Source organism: Bufo gargarizans, chromosome 2 (assembly GCF_014858855.1).
Source record: "Bufo gargarizans isolate SCDJY-AF-19 chromosome 2, ASM1485885v1, whole genome shotgun sequence".
Taxonomy (NCBI): domain Eukaryota; kingdom Metazoa; phylum Chordata; class Amphibia; order Anura; family Bufonidae; genus Bufo; species Bufo gargarizans.
In genome coordinates, this window is record NC_058081.1 from 667,214,180 (window position 1) to 667,228,421 (window position 14,242).

At 43.1% G+C, this 14,242-nt stretch overlaps 1 protein-coding gene across 1 annotated transcript in view; it reads left to right on the forward strand.

Annotated features, from left to right (window-relative positions):
- The window catches only part of TTC12 (tetratricopeptide repeat domain 12), a 146,549-nt gene that overhangs the window by 73,065 nt on the left and 59,242 nt on the right, over positions 1–14,242 (forward strand). The window contains exons 10-11 of the mRNA XM_044278447.1: positions 11,474–11,662; positions 13,678–13,747. Coding sequence (XP_044134382.1) covers positions 11,474–11,662; positions 13,678–13,747 — 259 coding nt within the window. The remainder of the gene's footprint in view (positions 1–11,473; positions 11,663–13,677; positions 13,748–14,242) is intronic.

The following is a 14,242-nucleotide window of genomic DNA, read 5'->3' on the forward strand; positions in this document are numbered from 1 at the left end:
GATCATTGAGGATGCTGACACCGTCTGCTATGTACTCCTTCACCATCTTCCAAAATGTTTCCCTCCTTGTGACACTAGGCCACGCATCAGGGTGAGGGTGCTGGCAGGGTGTTATGAAACTGTCCCAGGCTTTGGAGAGTGTTGCCCTGCCTCTGTTGGAACTGCTGTGTGTTCCCCTTGTCTCCCCTCCTTGGTTGGCCAAGAAACTACGGACTCTGCCACCAGTGTTGTCAGATGGACATTTTTTTAGCTATTTTTTAACAAGAATATTCTGGTATTGCACCGTTTTGCTCATCCTCTCCACCAGAGGAATGAGAGATAAGAAGTTCTCTTTGTAGTGGGGGTTGAGAAGGGTGAACAACCAGTAATCCGTGTTGTTTAAAATGCATATAATGCGCGTGTCGCAGGAAAGGCAGCCTAACATGAAGTCAGCCATGTGTGCCAGAGTACCAACAGGCAAGACTTCGCTGTGGTCATCAGGAGGATTACTCTCAATCTCCTCATCCTCTTCCTCCTCTTCTACCCACCCACGCTGAACAGATGGAATTGAACTTCCATGGGTGCTACCATCTGTAGCAGAGGCAACCGTCTCCTGCTCCTCCTCCTCTTCATCGTTCAATTTGCGCTAAGAAGACGAACTGAGGGTGGTCTGGCTATCACCCTATGTAATGTCTTCCCCCACTTCAACCTCTTCCACATGCAGAGCATTGTTGTTAATTGTGAGCAGCAAGCTTTTGAGTAGACACAGAAGTGGGATGGTTATGCTGATAATAGCGTTATCGCAGCTCACCATCTGTGTTGATTCCTCAAAGTTTCTTAAAACCTCACAGAGGTCAGACATCCATGCTTACTCCTCGCTTGGGAATAGCGGATGCTGACTGGAAAGGCGACACCCATGTTGCAGCTGGTATTCCACTACTGTCCTCTGCTGCTCACAAAGCCTGGCCAACATGTGGAACGTCGAGTTGGGGCGCGTGCTCACGTCACACAACAGCCGGTGAGCTGGAAATTTTAAGCGCTGCTACAGCGTTGACAGACCTTGAAAAACAGTGGCGGCCGACTGCGTAACGTGGCACGGCCGCTGACATCAAGCTGTGGAAGGCCTCAGTGTCCACAAGCCTAATTGGTGACATTTCTAATTTGGAAAGCTGCGCATTTAGTGCTATGGCCTGTAGGTGGATGGCTGGGTATTTGCGCTTGAGTTCAAATGCCTGGGGTAAGGACATTTGGACGCTGCGCTGGGATGTGGTCGCTGATGGTGCTTGCAAAGGTCCTGGTGCAGGGAGGAAGGCATCCGGGCCTGTATCTTGTACAGGATTGGCCAGCACATAACACAGGGGAATAGGAGGCAGTGGTGTGAGCCACAGACACAGATTGTGGACCCAGGCGTTTGGCCCACCTATTACGGTGCTTTGATGCCATGTGGCAGATCATGCTGGTGGTGGTGAGGTTGCTAGTGTTCACGCCCCTGCTCATTTTTGAATGGCACAAGTTGCAAATTACAATTCTTTTGTCGTCCGCACTTTCCTCAAAAAAGCGCCAGACTGCTGAACACCTGCCCCTTGTCAAGGGAGATTTCCACAAGGGTGTACTCCGGGGTATAACGATCTAGGTTCAGGCTTGGCGTCCAGTTGCTGGAAGCAGCAATGCACAAGCAGAGATAAATGAGAGGCAGCAAGCAGATGGAAGTCAGGACAAGCGTGGGTCTATAGCCGAGGATGTCAGATAAGTGAAGGAGCACGAGCAAGCGTAGTAGGATGATACAAGCCACGGGTCGGTACATGGATGATAACGTCGATTTCACAGGAAGCAGCAAGGAGCAAGATATTGGCAGAGAGCACAATAATCTGGCAATGAAACAGAGCCAGGACATGGCTTTTAAAGGAAGTACATGGGAGGAGCCAGGAGTTCATAATTCAGCAATGAACTGGGAAGCAATGTATCTAGTATAAGAGATCCGACAAGGTAACAAGTCAGAAGTGAAGGTGGCTCAGCAGACAGAGCTGCAGCCAGCCACTGAAGCTTTACTGGGCTCAAATCCTGACACGGGGAAACAGTTGCGGGCCTGTTTGGTGTGGTCTGCCTTCTCACTTTTGCCACCCCACTGCCTCTTCCAGCACAAGATCTGTCCTTCTTCAAGCGTGCTTGGCGAGAGGGCATAATCAAGGAATGGCGCTGAAAAGAGCTCCTCGGAATATCCGAGTGTGGGATCACTTGTTTGCCAAAGACTCTCCATGGTGAGAGGAAGGAGGATCAGGTTGAGGATTTGGTTGAACAGACTCTTGGCTACTGAGACTGGACTTGGTGGAAGACAGGGTGGTGCTTAAGCGACTGGAAACTTATCTGCTGCAATCCAACTGACCACCTGGTCGCACTGGTCTGACTTCAAGACTGGTGTCTTGCACCGCCCTGCAAATGGGACATGAAGATAGGTAACGTGGATGATTGTTTTTCTGACAGAAGGCACTGTTTCACCGCACCCAGGGCCACGGCCTCTGCGTGCACCATCAGCATCACTGCCACTTCCTCGTCCCTTACTGCTTGTCTTCTTTATAGTAAATGTTATATATAATTGAAAGTCTGTAACACGTACAGTAGCGTAGGATTTGGAAGTGTATGCGCAAACAAATTAAAAAGGTATTTGGGATGTGGAAACGTTATACAGGAGATATCCTGCAGGTAATGTCAATGCTGTCACCAGCGGCTAATGAAAAATTACAGTGAATGTCACAGGTATATTGGATGAGTAAACGTTATACAGGAGAGGTACCACCGGTCACTGTATGCAGCGTCTACGCAAAAAAGTTCACTTTATGTCACAGATAAATGTTAGAAGCGCACACTTTACACTGCAGATTTGGCGCTGGTCATGTCACTGTCTGCAGCAGACACCGTCTACGGAAAAATTACACTGTATTTCAGATATTTTTTGGATGCGCACACTTTACACTGGAGATGTGGCACAGCTAATGTCACTGTCCGCAGTAGACACCGTCTGTGGAAAAATGATACTGTATGTCACAGATAAATGTTAGAAGCGCACATGTTACAGTATATCACAGATACATTTTTGAAGCGCACACGTTACACTGCAGATGTGGCGCTGGTAATGTCACTGTCCGCAGCAGACACTGTCTACGAAAGAAGTACACTGTATGTTACAGATACATTTTTTAAGTGCACATGTGGCACAGCTAATGTCACTGTCCGCAGCGGACACAGTTTATTGAAAAAGTACACTGGATGTCACAGATATTTTTGGGATGCGCACACTTTACACAGGAGATATGGCGTAGCTAATGTCACTGCCCAATAGCGGACTCCGTCTACGGAAACAATTCACTGGATGTCAGATATTTTTTGGATGCGCACACTACACACTGGAGATGTGGTGCAGCTGATGTCGCTGTCTGCAGCGGCCTAAAGATTTTAAGCTAATTAGCGCAGGCTGTGCTAAAAATATAGATTGCTGCTGACACACACAATAGTCCTTAAAAGGACTTGAAAAGTTTTGGTGGTAATAATATTCTTAAATCACTCCCTACACTGTCTGTCCCTTCCTCAGCACAGCTCTCCCTGACTAAGAATGAGATGAACATGCGTCATCGTGGTGCTATATAGCACCCGATTACGAGTTTTCGGACAGCTAATCACTTTAATGCCATCAGCCAACATGGCATTACAGTGAGGGCAGCACTTACCTGCACGTTTGTTGGCTGCGTAGCAGCCATGAAACGTGCGGGGCGGAGACTCGAGCATTGCGCTCGAGCACATGCAGTAATTGGCCGAGTACCGCCATGTGCCTAGCATCGAGATGCTTGAGCCGAACAGGTGTTAGGCCGAGTATGCTTGATCATCGCTAGTCGCCATCTGTCATTTTCCAGCATGGACAGGGTCATCTGCGCTGCTGCAGCTAATGACTTGCTTCAGTAGTGATGTGTGCCCAGTCACAGAATGCAGCCGCACACAGGACCCTATCCATGCAGGAAGCTGGCAGTTGGGGACAAGAACTCCAGCAAAGACAGCTTGGGAGCCAGGGAACCTCCACTAAGCAGAAGGAGGTATGGATTTCTCCAAAAAGCTCAATGTATGGGGGTTAGATTAAAAAAAAAAAAAAACCTGGACAGCCATTTTAAGTACACCAGGATCAGACCTGTTTAAATACAACTGACCGATCCCATATACATTAAGTGGTCGACCAGTCACAGCAAAATTGGCAGGTTCAGATGACATTCAGACTGGCCATAAACCCTACAGGGAAACTTCCCATTGGGCTAATGCCCATGTGTCTCCTAAGCCCTCCTCATGGCCAAAAGCCAGGTAAGTAATGATCTGACGCTCCCAGAATTGGTTAACACTGGGAGTGCCATATACTTATGTACCTTGCTGGCTGCCACAGGTGCTCTCCTGACTCCTGAATTTGATTTAGTCTCAGTGCACTGATCACGCAGCTTAGCACATACACATACAAGGGTGACTTAGAGTGCATTAAAGGGGTTTTCTGAGACTTTACTACTGTGATGACCTATCTTCAGACTTTAGTACTAATGACCTATCCTCAAACTTTACTACTGATGACCTATCCTACAGTGAGCCCCGATGCCTTCTTAATCAGCTGATTAGTGAGGGTCCTGGGTGTTGGACCTCCACTAATATGATACTGATGACCTATCAAGAGGATAGGTCATCAATTATAAATTCTCAGAAAACCTTTTTAACTTCTACTTTAGGAGTCCTGCAGATTCCACTGAAAACCAAGGGCAAAATAGTGCGTCATGGTATAATTAGTGTTGAGCGAATTGAAGTATCCGAAGTGGACTTCGATCTGAATTTCAGGGAACGCTGAATTTCTTTGTGCTTCGTGATACAAATGGGTTAAAATAGCAAAAAAACAAAACATACTCACCTTATCCGTTTTAGTGCGAAGAGGCCACCTTGATTGAAGATCCCATGAGAAATCTTGTTTGTAGTGGCCAGTGTGATGGCGTCATCACGACCTGTATGAGATTTAATGTGGGATTTTCATCAGGATGGCCACAGTGTCCTTTTCACGCTCAAACCGATGAATGTGTATTATTTCTTTTAACCCCCGAAAGGCCTCAATTTTTATATCAGATGCTGCAATCAATCAGCAATGAACGTGGTATCTGAGGGGTTCAATGACGGGGGATGGAGCAATCTCTGTTCCCAGTCATTGCATCCGCTACCTATAAAGAAATGTGCTTTGTGACAAAGTCATTCGTCACGAGGCGAATTTATTTGTGAAATTCGGCAAAGCAGCCGAATTCATAACTTCACTCATCTCTAGCTATAATGTTTGGTAAATGGACAGACACTATAATGCAAACCCAACAGACCTCTTCATGGCTGCAGACATTTCTGTAAATGCCAGGTCACTACATCTAGATGAAAAATGTAGCTGTATCTGTAGCTAGCCGCATATAAATATCTTTCCTGTGCAAGGTTTCTCCCATTTAACACACAGTGACAACAGAGGTTGTTAATTTAGTTTGACACTGTGTTTTTTTTAAAGACAGTCCTGAGAGGTTTCTCTTCCTAGCACATAGACATCTCGCCCTCAGGCCATTACATCCTGTCCACCACTCTCTGAGAGTCGCCCCACTTTTGGTAATTTGCCATGCCAGGGAAGAGGAAATAAGGTCAGTTTCACAGCTATAAAAGATTGGCTGAAACTAGATACGTTCCTCACTTTCTGCATCTATTTGCTAAACCATCTGGCTTAGAATTTTTTCATTTTCAAGATATTTTTTAATCTTTTCCTCTTCAAATTGTAGTGTGATGTTAGCAAAAAATATTTTGTTTTAATTTTACTAACATTTATAGAGTTTAGGCAATTTTCACTTTAGCGGGAAGCATCGGTGCCATTCAATGATGGAAACAAACTGCGCCCTGTGGACCCTGTTGGCTGGAATGGGATTAAACGGGTTTCCTTTATTTAAAAAACTGCAGTTTCCTGGACAAAATAGCGCTGTACTTTGCTATTTAGTGCAGAATTTATCATGGAATCTGCAATGTTGGCGCCTTATGGACCCTCTGATGCAGATGTGAAAAAATGTCTCCTTTTTCCATAAATGGAACTTGTTTGGCTGACAGCTGTTCCTCCTGACATCCTACCTCCATGCACATACATGCTCGGCTCAGCAAGTCTTCTCAATGGGGAGAAGGGAAAAAGACGCTTCTAGACACTTCTGGCGGCAGCTTGTTTCCCGTGAGAATGACCGTTCAGGTCAGACATGTTGAAATCCAACATGTCTAATCTTCCTTTCCCCAACATCTTCTTTTGGAGTAGAGTTAGGACACCCCATACACATTAATCATCCATCAGTTCTGACAAAATTGGTTCATTCAGCCAACATTCATCTAATTTGTAGGGGCACAATAACACTTGGTGTCAAAAATGTCAAGAATATCATGTGAAATATTTTGAATACTAGAAGATATATGAAGTGTAGGCTCATTAAAGTAGTCACTCAAAAAGTAGATGCATATTAGAAAAATGATTATTGTGCAGTTCACTAATAAATAGTGTCAGCACGAAATGCAGGGCAGTCTGCAGACAGCAAGCTATAGAGCAGGAGGAGCTGAGCAGGTTGATATATAGCTGTATGGGAAATGATGCAGCACAACTTGTAATTAATTCATTTAAATATCTGCTCAGCAGGAGCTTAGGAGTCTTGTGGGCAGTGCTACGCAGGAATGAGTAACTTGCCTTGTGCATAAAGAGATAGCTGCCAAGCACTTAAAGGGGTTATCGGGGTTCAGAGCTGAACCCGGACATTGCTCAATCTTCCGCCACTCAGTGCTTCTGACATGCTGAAATGCTCCGATGCTCTCCCTTGCCTTGTGCTGAATTGCACAAGGAAAGGGCTTTTCTGGAGATCCTGTTATGTATCAGGCTCTCCATGGGCAAGATAGACAGAGGCTTTAGCCTTTCAGTGAGCCCGGTGACGTCACCGGCACTAATGGACAGGCTTTAGCGCTGCCTAAGGGCTCTTTCACACCTGCGTTATTGTCTTCCGGCATAAAGTTCCGTCGTCGGGGCTCTATGCCAGAAGAATCCTGATCAGGATTATCCTAATGCATTCTGAATAGAGTGAAATCCGTTCAGGATGCATCAGGCGCTATTTGCTCCGGCCCAAAAAACTGAAGACTTGCCGCAAGGCCGGATCCGGAATGAATGCCCATTGAAAGGCATTGATCCGGATCCGGCCTTAAGCTAAACGTCATTTCGGCACATTGCCGGATACGACGTTTAGCTTTTTTAGAGTGGTTACCATGGCTGCCGGGACGCTAAAGTCCTGGCAGCCATGGTAAAGTATAGCGGGGAGCAGTATACTTACCATCCGTGCGGCTCCCGGGGCGCTCCAGAGTGACGTCAGGGCGCCCCAGGCGCATAGATGACGTGATCGCAAGGCACGTCATCCATGTGCATGGGGCGCTCTGACGTCACTCTGGAGCGCCCCGGGAGCCGCACGGATGGTAAGTATGCCGCTCCCCCGCTCCCCGCTCCTACTATGGCAACCAGGACTTTAATAGCGTCCTGGGTGCCATAGTAACACTGAAAGCATTTTGAAGACGGATCCGTCTTCAAATGCTTTCAGTACACTTGCGTTTTTCCGGATCCGGCGTGTAAGTGGAGTACACGCCGGATCCGGACAACGCAAGTGTGAAAGAGGCCTTAGCTTGTTAATTGGCCAGAGCAGCGCTAAAGCCCACCCATCAGTGCCGATGACATCATCGGGAACACTTCTAGGTGGAAGCCGTCGCCTAGCAGTGCGAGAATGCAAACAAACAGACCTTGCCCTGCGCGATACAGACCAAAATGCCACCAACACTTAACCTTTCTCCCATTTTTCCAACAAGCCTTCTTATAAAATCTAGTCCATCCAAAGTGTAGGTCCTCTAGAAAAGCTCTTGTACTACTTTGGGGCCCATGGACAAAGGGTCCAGTCCAGGTTGTCTCAGTGGATGTGGTGAGTTTGGCCAAGAGCCCCCTCTGTAAAGATACCTCAGTAGAAAACAAGCAGTAATAGAAGCATCTGTTTAGGTTCCCCTCATGGAAGAGAATATTATTACACATAATTGAAATTACTCATTGATAGAAACACATAATGCAATTCTGTTTTAATTCATAGTGACAAATACTAATGGTCTTCAAGCAAGAAATTATATGCGAAATTCACTTATGATAATAGCTGCAGCAGTAATTTCCTATTCACTAATTAAACCAGCTTGAAGCACAATGGATGTGCAAAAATTGTTCAAGAGGAATTACCTCCAAGTCCTCATTTCTCCTGGATCATTAAATATTACTATGAGTAAAAATTGTTTTATGATATACCAGCTTAATTTGGTCTTAGCCATTTTCAGATAAATATTCAATAACTTCTTAGATGAAAGTAACTACTCTTCCTTTTTTTCACACCACTTCTCTGGTTGAACTTAAAGTGTAACTGCCATTTTTTATTTATTTGGCCATTGTGTTGGGCTAGTGATAATGACATTTTTTTTAATTTTTTTATTTAGGCATTTTCAGGTGCAGATTGCGGTGCAACATCTAGTTGCACCGCAATCTGTGACTTCACCCCGCTCACCCCAGGTCTAAAGTTGTGTGCGTGTTATGGGTGGTAAAGGGGACAGGTCGGCAGGGCCGTCTCATTCACCACTTTCTATGCCTGTTGGTCTAAGTGTAAAATTGCTCAGAAGCTGTCTTGCATTTAGAACTGCGCCTCTTCATAACTTTGTTGGATCTTCCGCCAGCTTAGGGCTTTATTAAGACCGGCATCTAAAATGCTAGTCTTTATAAATGTGCCCCTATATCTATTTCTATATACTGTCCTCTCTGACATCAATATACTGTTGGCAGTGAGTACTAACAGTGTCTGTGCGATCTGTATGCTGCTGGGAGATGCAAGAGATCACCACTGGCTCCCCTGCATCTCCTGGCAGCACATTGGTCAGCGTGCCCAGCATACAGATCACATGGACATTGTCAGCATTCACTGCTTACAGTGTACCGATGTCAGAGAGGACAGTATATATAAATATACAGTTGGGTTCAAAATAATAGCAGTCAGACATCACTTACCTGACCAATCACTGTTTTTGGTAGAAATGATATTTCTACATGGCAAATAATTTACTAGCAGGTGTAGAAGAGTAATAGAAATCCAACAGACCCAACAGTCATGCCATGCATGCTGCTGATTCTGTGTAATTGAATCACTAATTGAAAGGGGCATGTTCAAAATAATAGCAGTGTGGGGTTCAATTAGTGAGGTCATTCATTCTTTGAAAAACAGGTGGCAATTATTGCCCTTATTTAAGGAAGGAAGGCAGAAAATGTTGTACATTTTGGTTACAGTGCATTTCTCTCTAAAATTCTGAGGAAAAGGGGTAGTTTCGGACATTGTTTAGAAAAACAGCGTACCTTGATTAAAAAGTTGATTGGAGAGGGGAAAACATATAAAGAAGTGCATAAAATGATAGGCTGTTCAGCTAAAATGATCACAAATGCTTTAAAATGGCAACCAAAACCTGAAAGACGTGGAAGAAAGCGAAAAACTACCATTCAAATGGATAAAAGAATAGCCAAAATGGAAAGGATTCAGCCAACAATCAGCTTCAGGAAGATCAAAGAAGGTCTAAAGTGACGCCTATGTGAAACCAAGCTATCTGCAAGAAGCCCCCGTCCAAGTCCAAGTGTTGAAAAAAAGACATGAGCTGAAGAGGTTCCAATTTGCCAAAGAGCACATTGACTGGCCTAAGATTGTTCTTTTTGGGTCTAGTGGCCGGAGACAGTTTGTCAGACGCCCCCCAAACAGTGAATTCAAGCCACAGTACGCCACAGTGAAGCATGGTGGCACAAGCATCATGATATGGGGATGTTTCTCATACTACGGTGTTGGGCCTATTTATCGCATACCAGGGATTATGGATCAGTTTGAATACATCAGAATACTTGAAGAGGTCATGCTGCCTTATGCTGAAGAGGAAATGCCCTTGAAATGGGTGTTCCAACAAGACAACAACCCCAAACACACTAGTAAACATGTTGGTTCCAGACTAACAAGATTGACGTTATGGAGCGGCCAGCCTAATCCCCGGATCTTAATCCAATACAAAACTTGTGGGGTGACATAAAAAATGCAGTTTCTGAGGCAAAACCAAGAACTAGAGAGGAACTGTGAAATGTAGTCCAATCATCCTGGGCTGGAATTCACAGGGGCCAGAAGTTGGTTGACTCCATGCAACCCAGATGTACAGCAGTTCTCAGAAACAGCGGTCATACAACTAAATATTAGTTAAGTGATTCAAAGGAAAGTATAATCTTCAAACATTTTTCAGTTTATATAGTGAATGTTTGAGTTTCTAAAGAAGAATACAAACACTGCTATTTTTTTGAACAGCCTAATATTCACTTTTTTTTATTTATTAGGAGGAAGAACACACATTTTATATATTTTTCTTCATGCTTTGATTTGGAATAGAATGTGTAGTGTTCCCAATGCATTTGTGTGTATGGAAATAAAAGCTATTAGAAGGATTTTGAGCTTTAATAACTTTTTTAAACACACTGCTATTATCTTGAACACAACTGTATATATATATATATATATATAAATATATATATATATATATATATATATATATATATATATATATAGTATTTATGGCCAGCTTTAGTGAATATATGAGGGAGGCAGTGATGGCAGGGTAGCACAGTCAGTGAGGAGCAGTGAACATGGAAGCTCACTGCCAAAAGTAAAATTTAGAAACAACTCTGTTTCTTAGTCTAGCTTACACTGACTTAGAGTAAAATGACTCTAGAATGTTCTGCCCTCTCTTAAATAGCGGGTGACACCAGCCCCATCTAATGGTGGCTAAAATATGGCCTGTTGTTACTGTGTGCATACAGAAATATACAGTAAATGCATACATGACAAATATATTTGTGCACTTTACAGTATACGGCGATTCCAAGAACAGGATGCTGCAATTGTTCTTGTCACTTTGTCATCATTAGAAAGATTATTCTTGTAGATCACAGTGAGGTGTGGGCCACTATATTAATGCACAATTGCATATATGGTACCACTGGTCTTGTAAGTGATATCTGAAGGGCAGTGATTACTGGACTTTTAACTCAAATTAACTAGCTATTCACACCAGTAATATTAAATAACAGAGAATAAAAGTTAAGTCTTAATTAGATAGGTAGGTGCAGGGAAAATTGGTGGAATTTAGTCCAATAGGACATTAGTAGTAGCGAATGTTGGTTAACACACCATACCCCTGCTCTTAAAGGGGAAGTACAGTAATTGTAACTGGTCCTGTTAGTCACACAATGACAAAGAATTCCTTGAATAACTGTATTTTAAATGAATAACCATATTTATAGTGTACACAAGGAATCACAAATGTATAGAGTCTGTTTCTTGATATCTCACAGGCTACTTGAATCAAGTGGACTTGCAGGAGAAGAAGGACATCCAAGAGCAGAAAGCCTTGCTGGATCTGGAGGCTGGGGTAGAAGATGCAGTATCTGTTACACAGCTGCTCACAAAGTTATCCAAAGCAGATCAGAGTCCTCTCTATTACTCTGGAGGAATACGGCTTCTGGCTCAAGCTGTAAAAGATTGTGAGTATTTACCATACCTTATTTTGCCTTCAAGCTTAATGAGGACCTATCAGCTCTCCTAATGTACTTGTATTCTGTATGAAATAGCAACATCTATATTGTGTTGGTCCTATATTATAACTCATAGAAATGTATGAATTGATTGACAAATGAGTGATACCAATAGGGGGTGTGTCCATGTACAGTCTGATATTGTCCAATAAGGAGCTCCAGTGGCAGACTGTGTAGGAATACACCCCTCTGACTAGGGAAATGGTAACAACTAGGTGTATTTTTTTGTTCATACATGTTAAGGATCTTTCTTTTCTTTGTAATTTTCCCTTATCATTAAATTTGACATTGAAAAAAAAATCAGTTTGCCTCCTCAGCCATTACTTAAAGGGGTTATTCCACCTGGAAACCCCCCTTCCATATATTACAATTTATGAGCCAGAGTATAGAGCCACTGCTTCCATATTTGTGGATTCAATGCAACCTCATATGGTGATCCACTCATGTCAGCAGAAACCTTGTAGGACTATGAAAATATTTCCAGGCCAATCGCAGCTCGTCACCAGAAGTTAAAGAAGATGGACCTATCAGTTAATGGCCAGGGCTAAGAAAAATCCAGACAACTCCATTAAACTCAAACTCTGTGCATGAAGAACCATAGAGGGAACACTAACTGTATGACAAATTCTGATGCACTGACACTAAGTAGATGCAACAGCAGGAAACCCTCAACATACAAACTGTGTTGGAAACTGGGGTTCAAAAATATAGGTCTAGAGCAGAGATCAGCAATTATCGGCACTCGGTTTTCAAACTATAACTCCCAGAATACTCTGTTCACTTCTATGGGAGTTACAAGAGCAGCTGAGGAAGTATGCATGCTGAAAGTTGTGGCCTAACAGCGGCTGGAGTGCCAAAGGTTGCTGATCCCTGGTCTAAAGGAACTAAGTGGAGCATGAAGTGGTGTCATGTCCTGCCATGTGGTCAATATGGACCTGATAGAGTTTGTCTTCTCACAGACTGCAGGGAGGACCATGACACCACTCTGTTTAGAAGATGGGGGTATCATAACCACATCCAATATCCTCTTTTAATCACATATTTTTTTATTAAGAATTTCGAGAAAAGCACAGATTCCATCATATAAGGACAAGGCAGTATTGTACCATATTGTAATACACAGTCACAGTACTACACATTATATCATAGTACATTGATGGGAGCTCTGTACAGAACAAAAAAAATAAAAGGAGCAACAGTTAGACAATTAACAATGGCTACATCAAATTAGGAGGTAGTTGTTAAGGCACTATACCACTTGACTCGAGTTATAGGTCTAGTTCTGGTAGAGAAGGATAGTTGTTTGCCACATCACAGGACCACTTATTCCACCGTTTATTATATCTGTACAATTGAGATAACCCTTTTGCAATGAGCATTTCCATGTTGTAGTTATAGTTTACTTTTGCCACTATCTCAGAGATGGATGGGACTTCCCTACATTTCCACATCTTAGCTATTGCTACTCTGGTAGTAATAAGAGCATGGAAAATAATTGTTGCATCTGTCAAGGGCCATGACTCCAGACCCAAAGAGAGCAAAGCCATTCCTGGGACACATAGGACCTCCTTCCCCACCACAGAGCTTATAAGTGAAAAAATGCATGACCAAAAGTGATATATAGCAGGGCATTGCCACCATATATGCAGCAGTGTACCAGTAGCCGAATGAACACCTCCAACAAACATCTGAAGTGTTTGGGTATATAGTAGACAGTCTATAAGGGGTATAGTACCACCTATATAACAACATCCTAGAGGCTTCTAGGTGGTTAACACATCGTGAAGCTTTGGAGCTGAGTCAAAATCCTGTTTTAATGAGAAATTCAGCAAGCAAGAATTGGGAAGTTGCAAGCTTGACTCCAATCTGTGGCAAAATAATATACCTTTTTATATCAGGTTAATCCCTCTGCTTATTTTGTTCTATACTTGTCCCATATTATTCTTTTTTTGTCTTTATACTAGGTACAACGCAAACTCTATTCAGAACAAACAATGGATTCAGTATTATAGGAGACAATGGTATAATAAATAGGTAAGAATTACAAGGGTTGTCCAGCAGGTCAAAATCTTTAGTAAAATACTCAGTGGTTTAAAAAAAAAGAATTATATCCTGCAATCCCTGTTCAGACTCTATACTGATGCCTGCTGGCCTCTTATTTCTGGTCCAGTCTTGACAAACTGGAAATGTCAGGAAAGCCCCATATAAGCCAATCACTGTCTGCAATAGTCACTATTCCTTACATTTCGTTTCCAGTAAGTGGTGGAATAGGAGTGGCAGATAATAAATGAGGGTGGAAATCAATACTTTTTTTAAAACCGTATTTTACTAAAATGTTGCCCTGCAGGACACTCCTTTAATTGTTTTTGAGGAGGATTGTGGGATAATGTTGGTTTTCTGATTTGTAGCCATGGATATAATTAACAGGGTAGCAACTACAATAATAGTAGCTGTTATGGGGCCCAACATCAACTTACAGAATAGGTTCAGTTAGTTATATCTGTGTGATAGAAAAGGAGAATGGGAAAA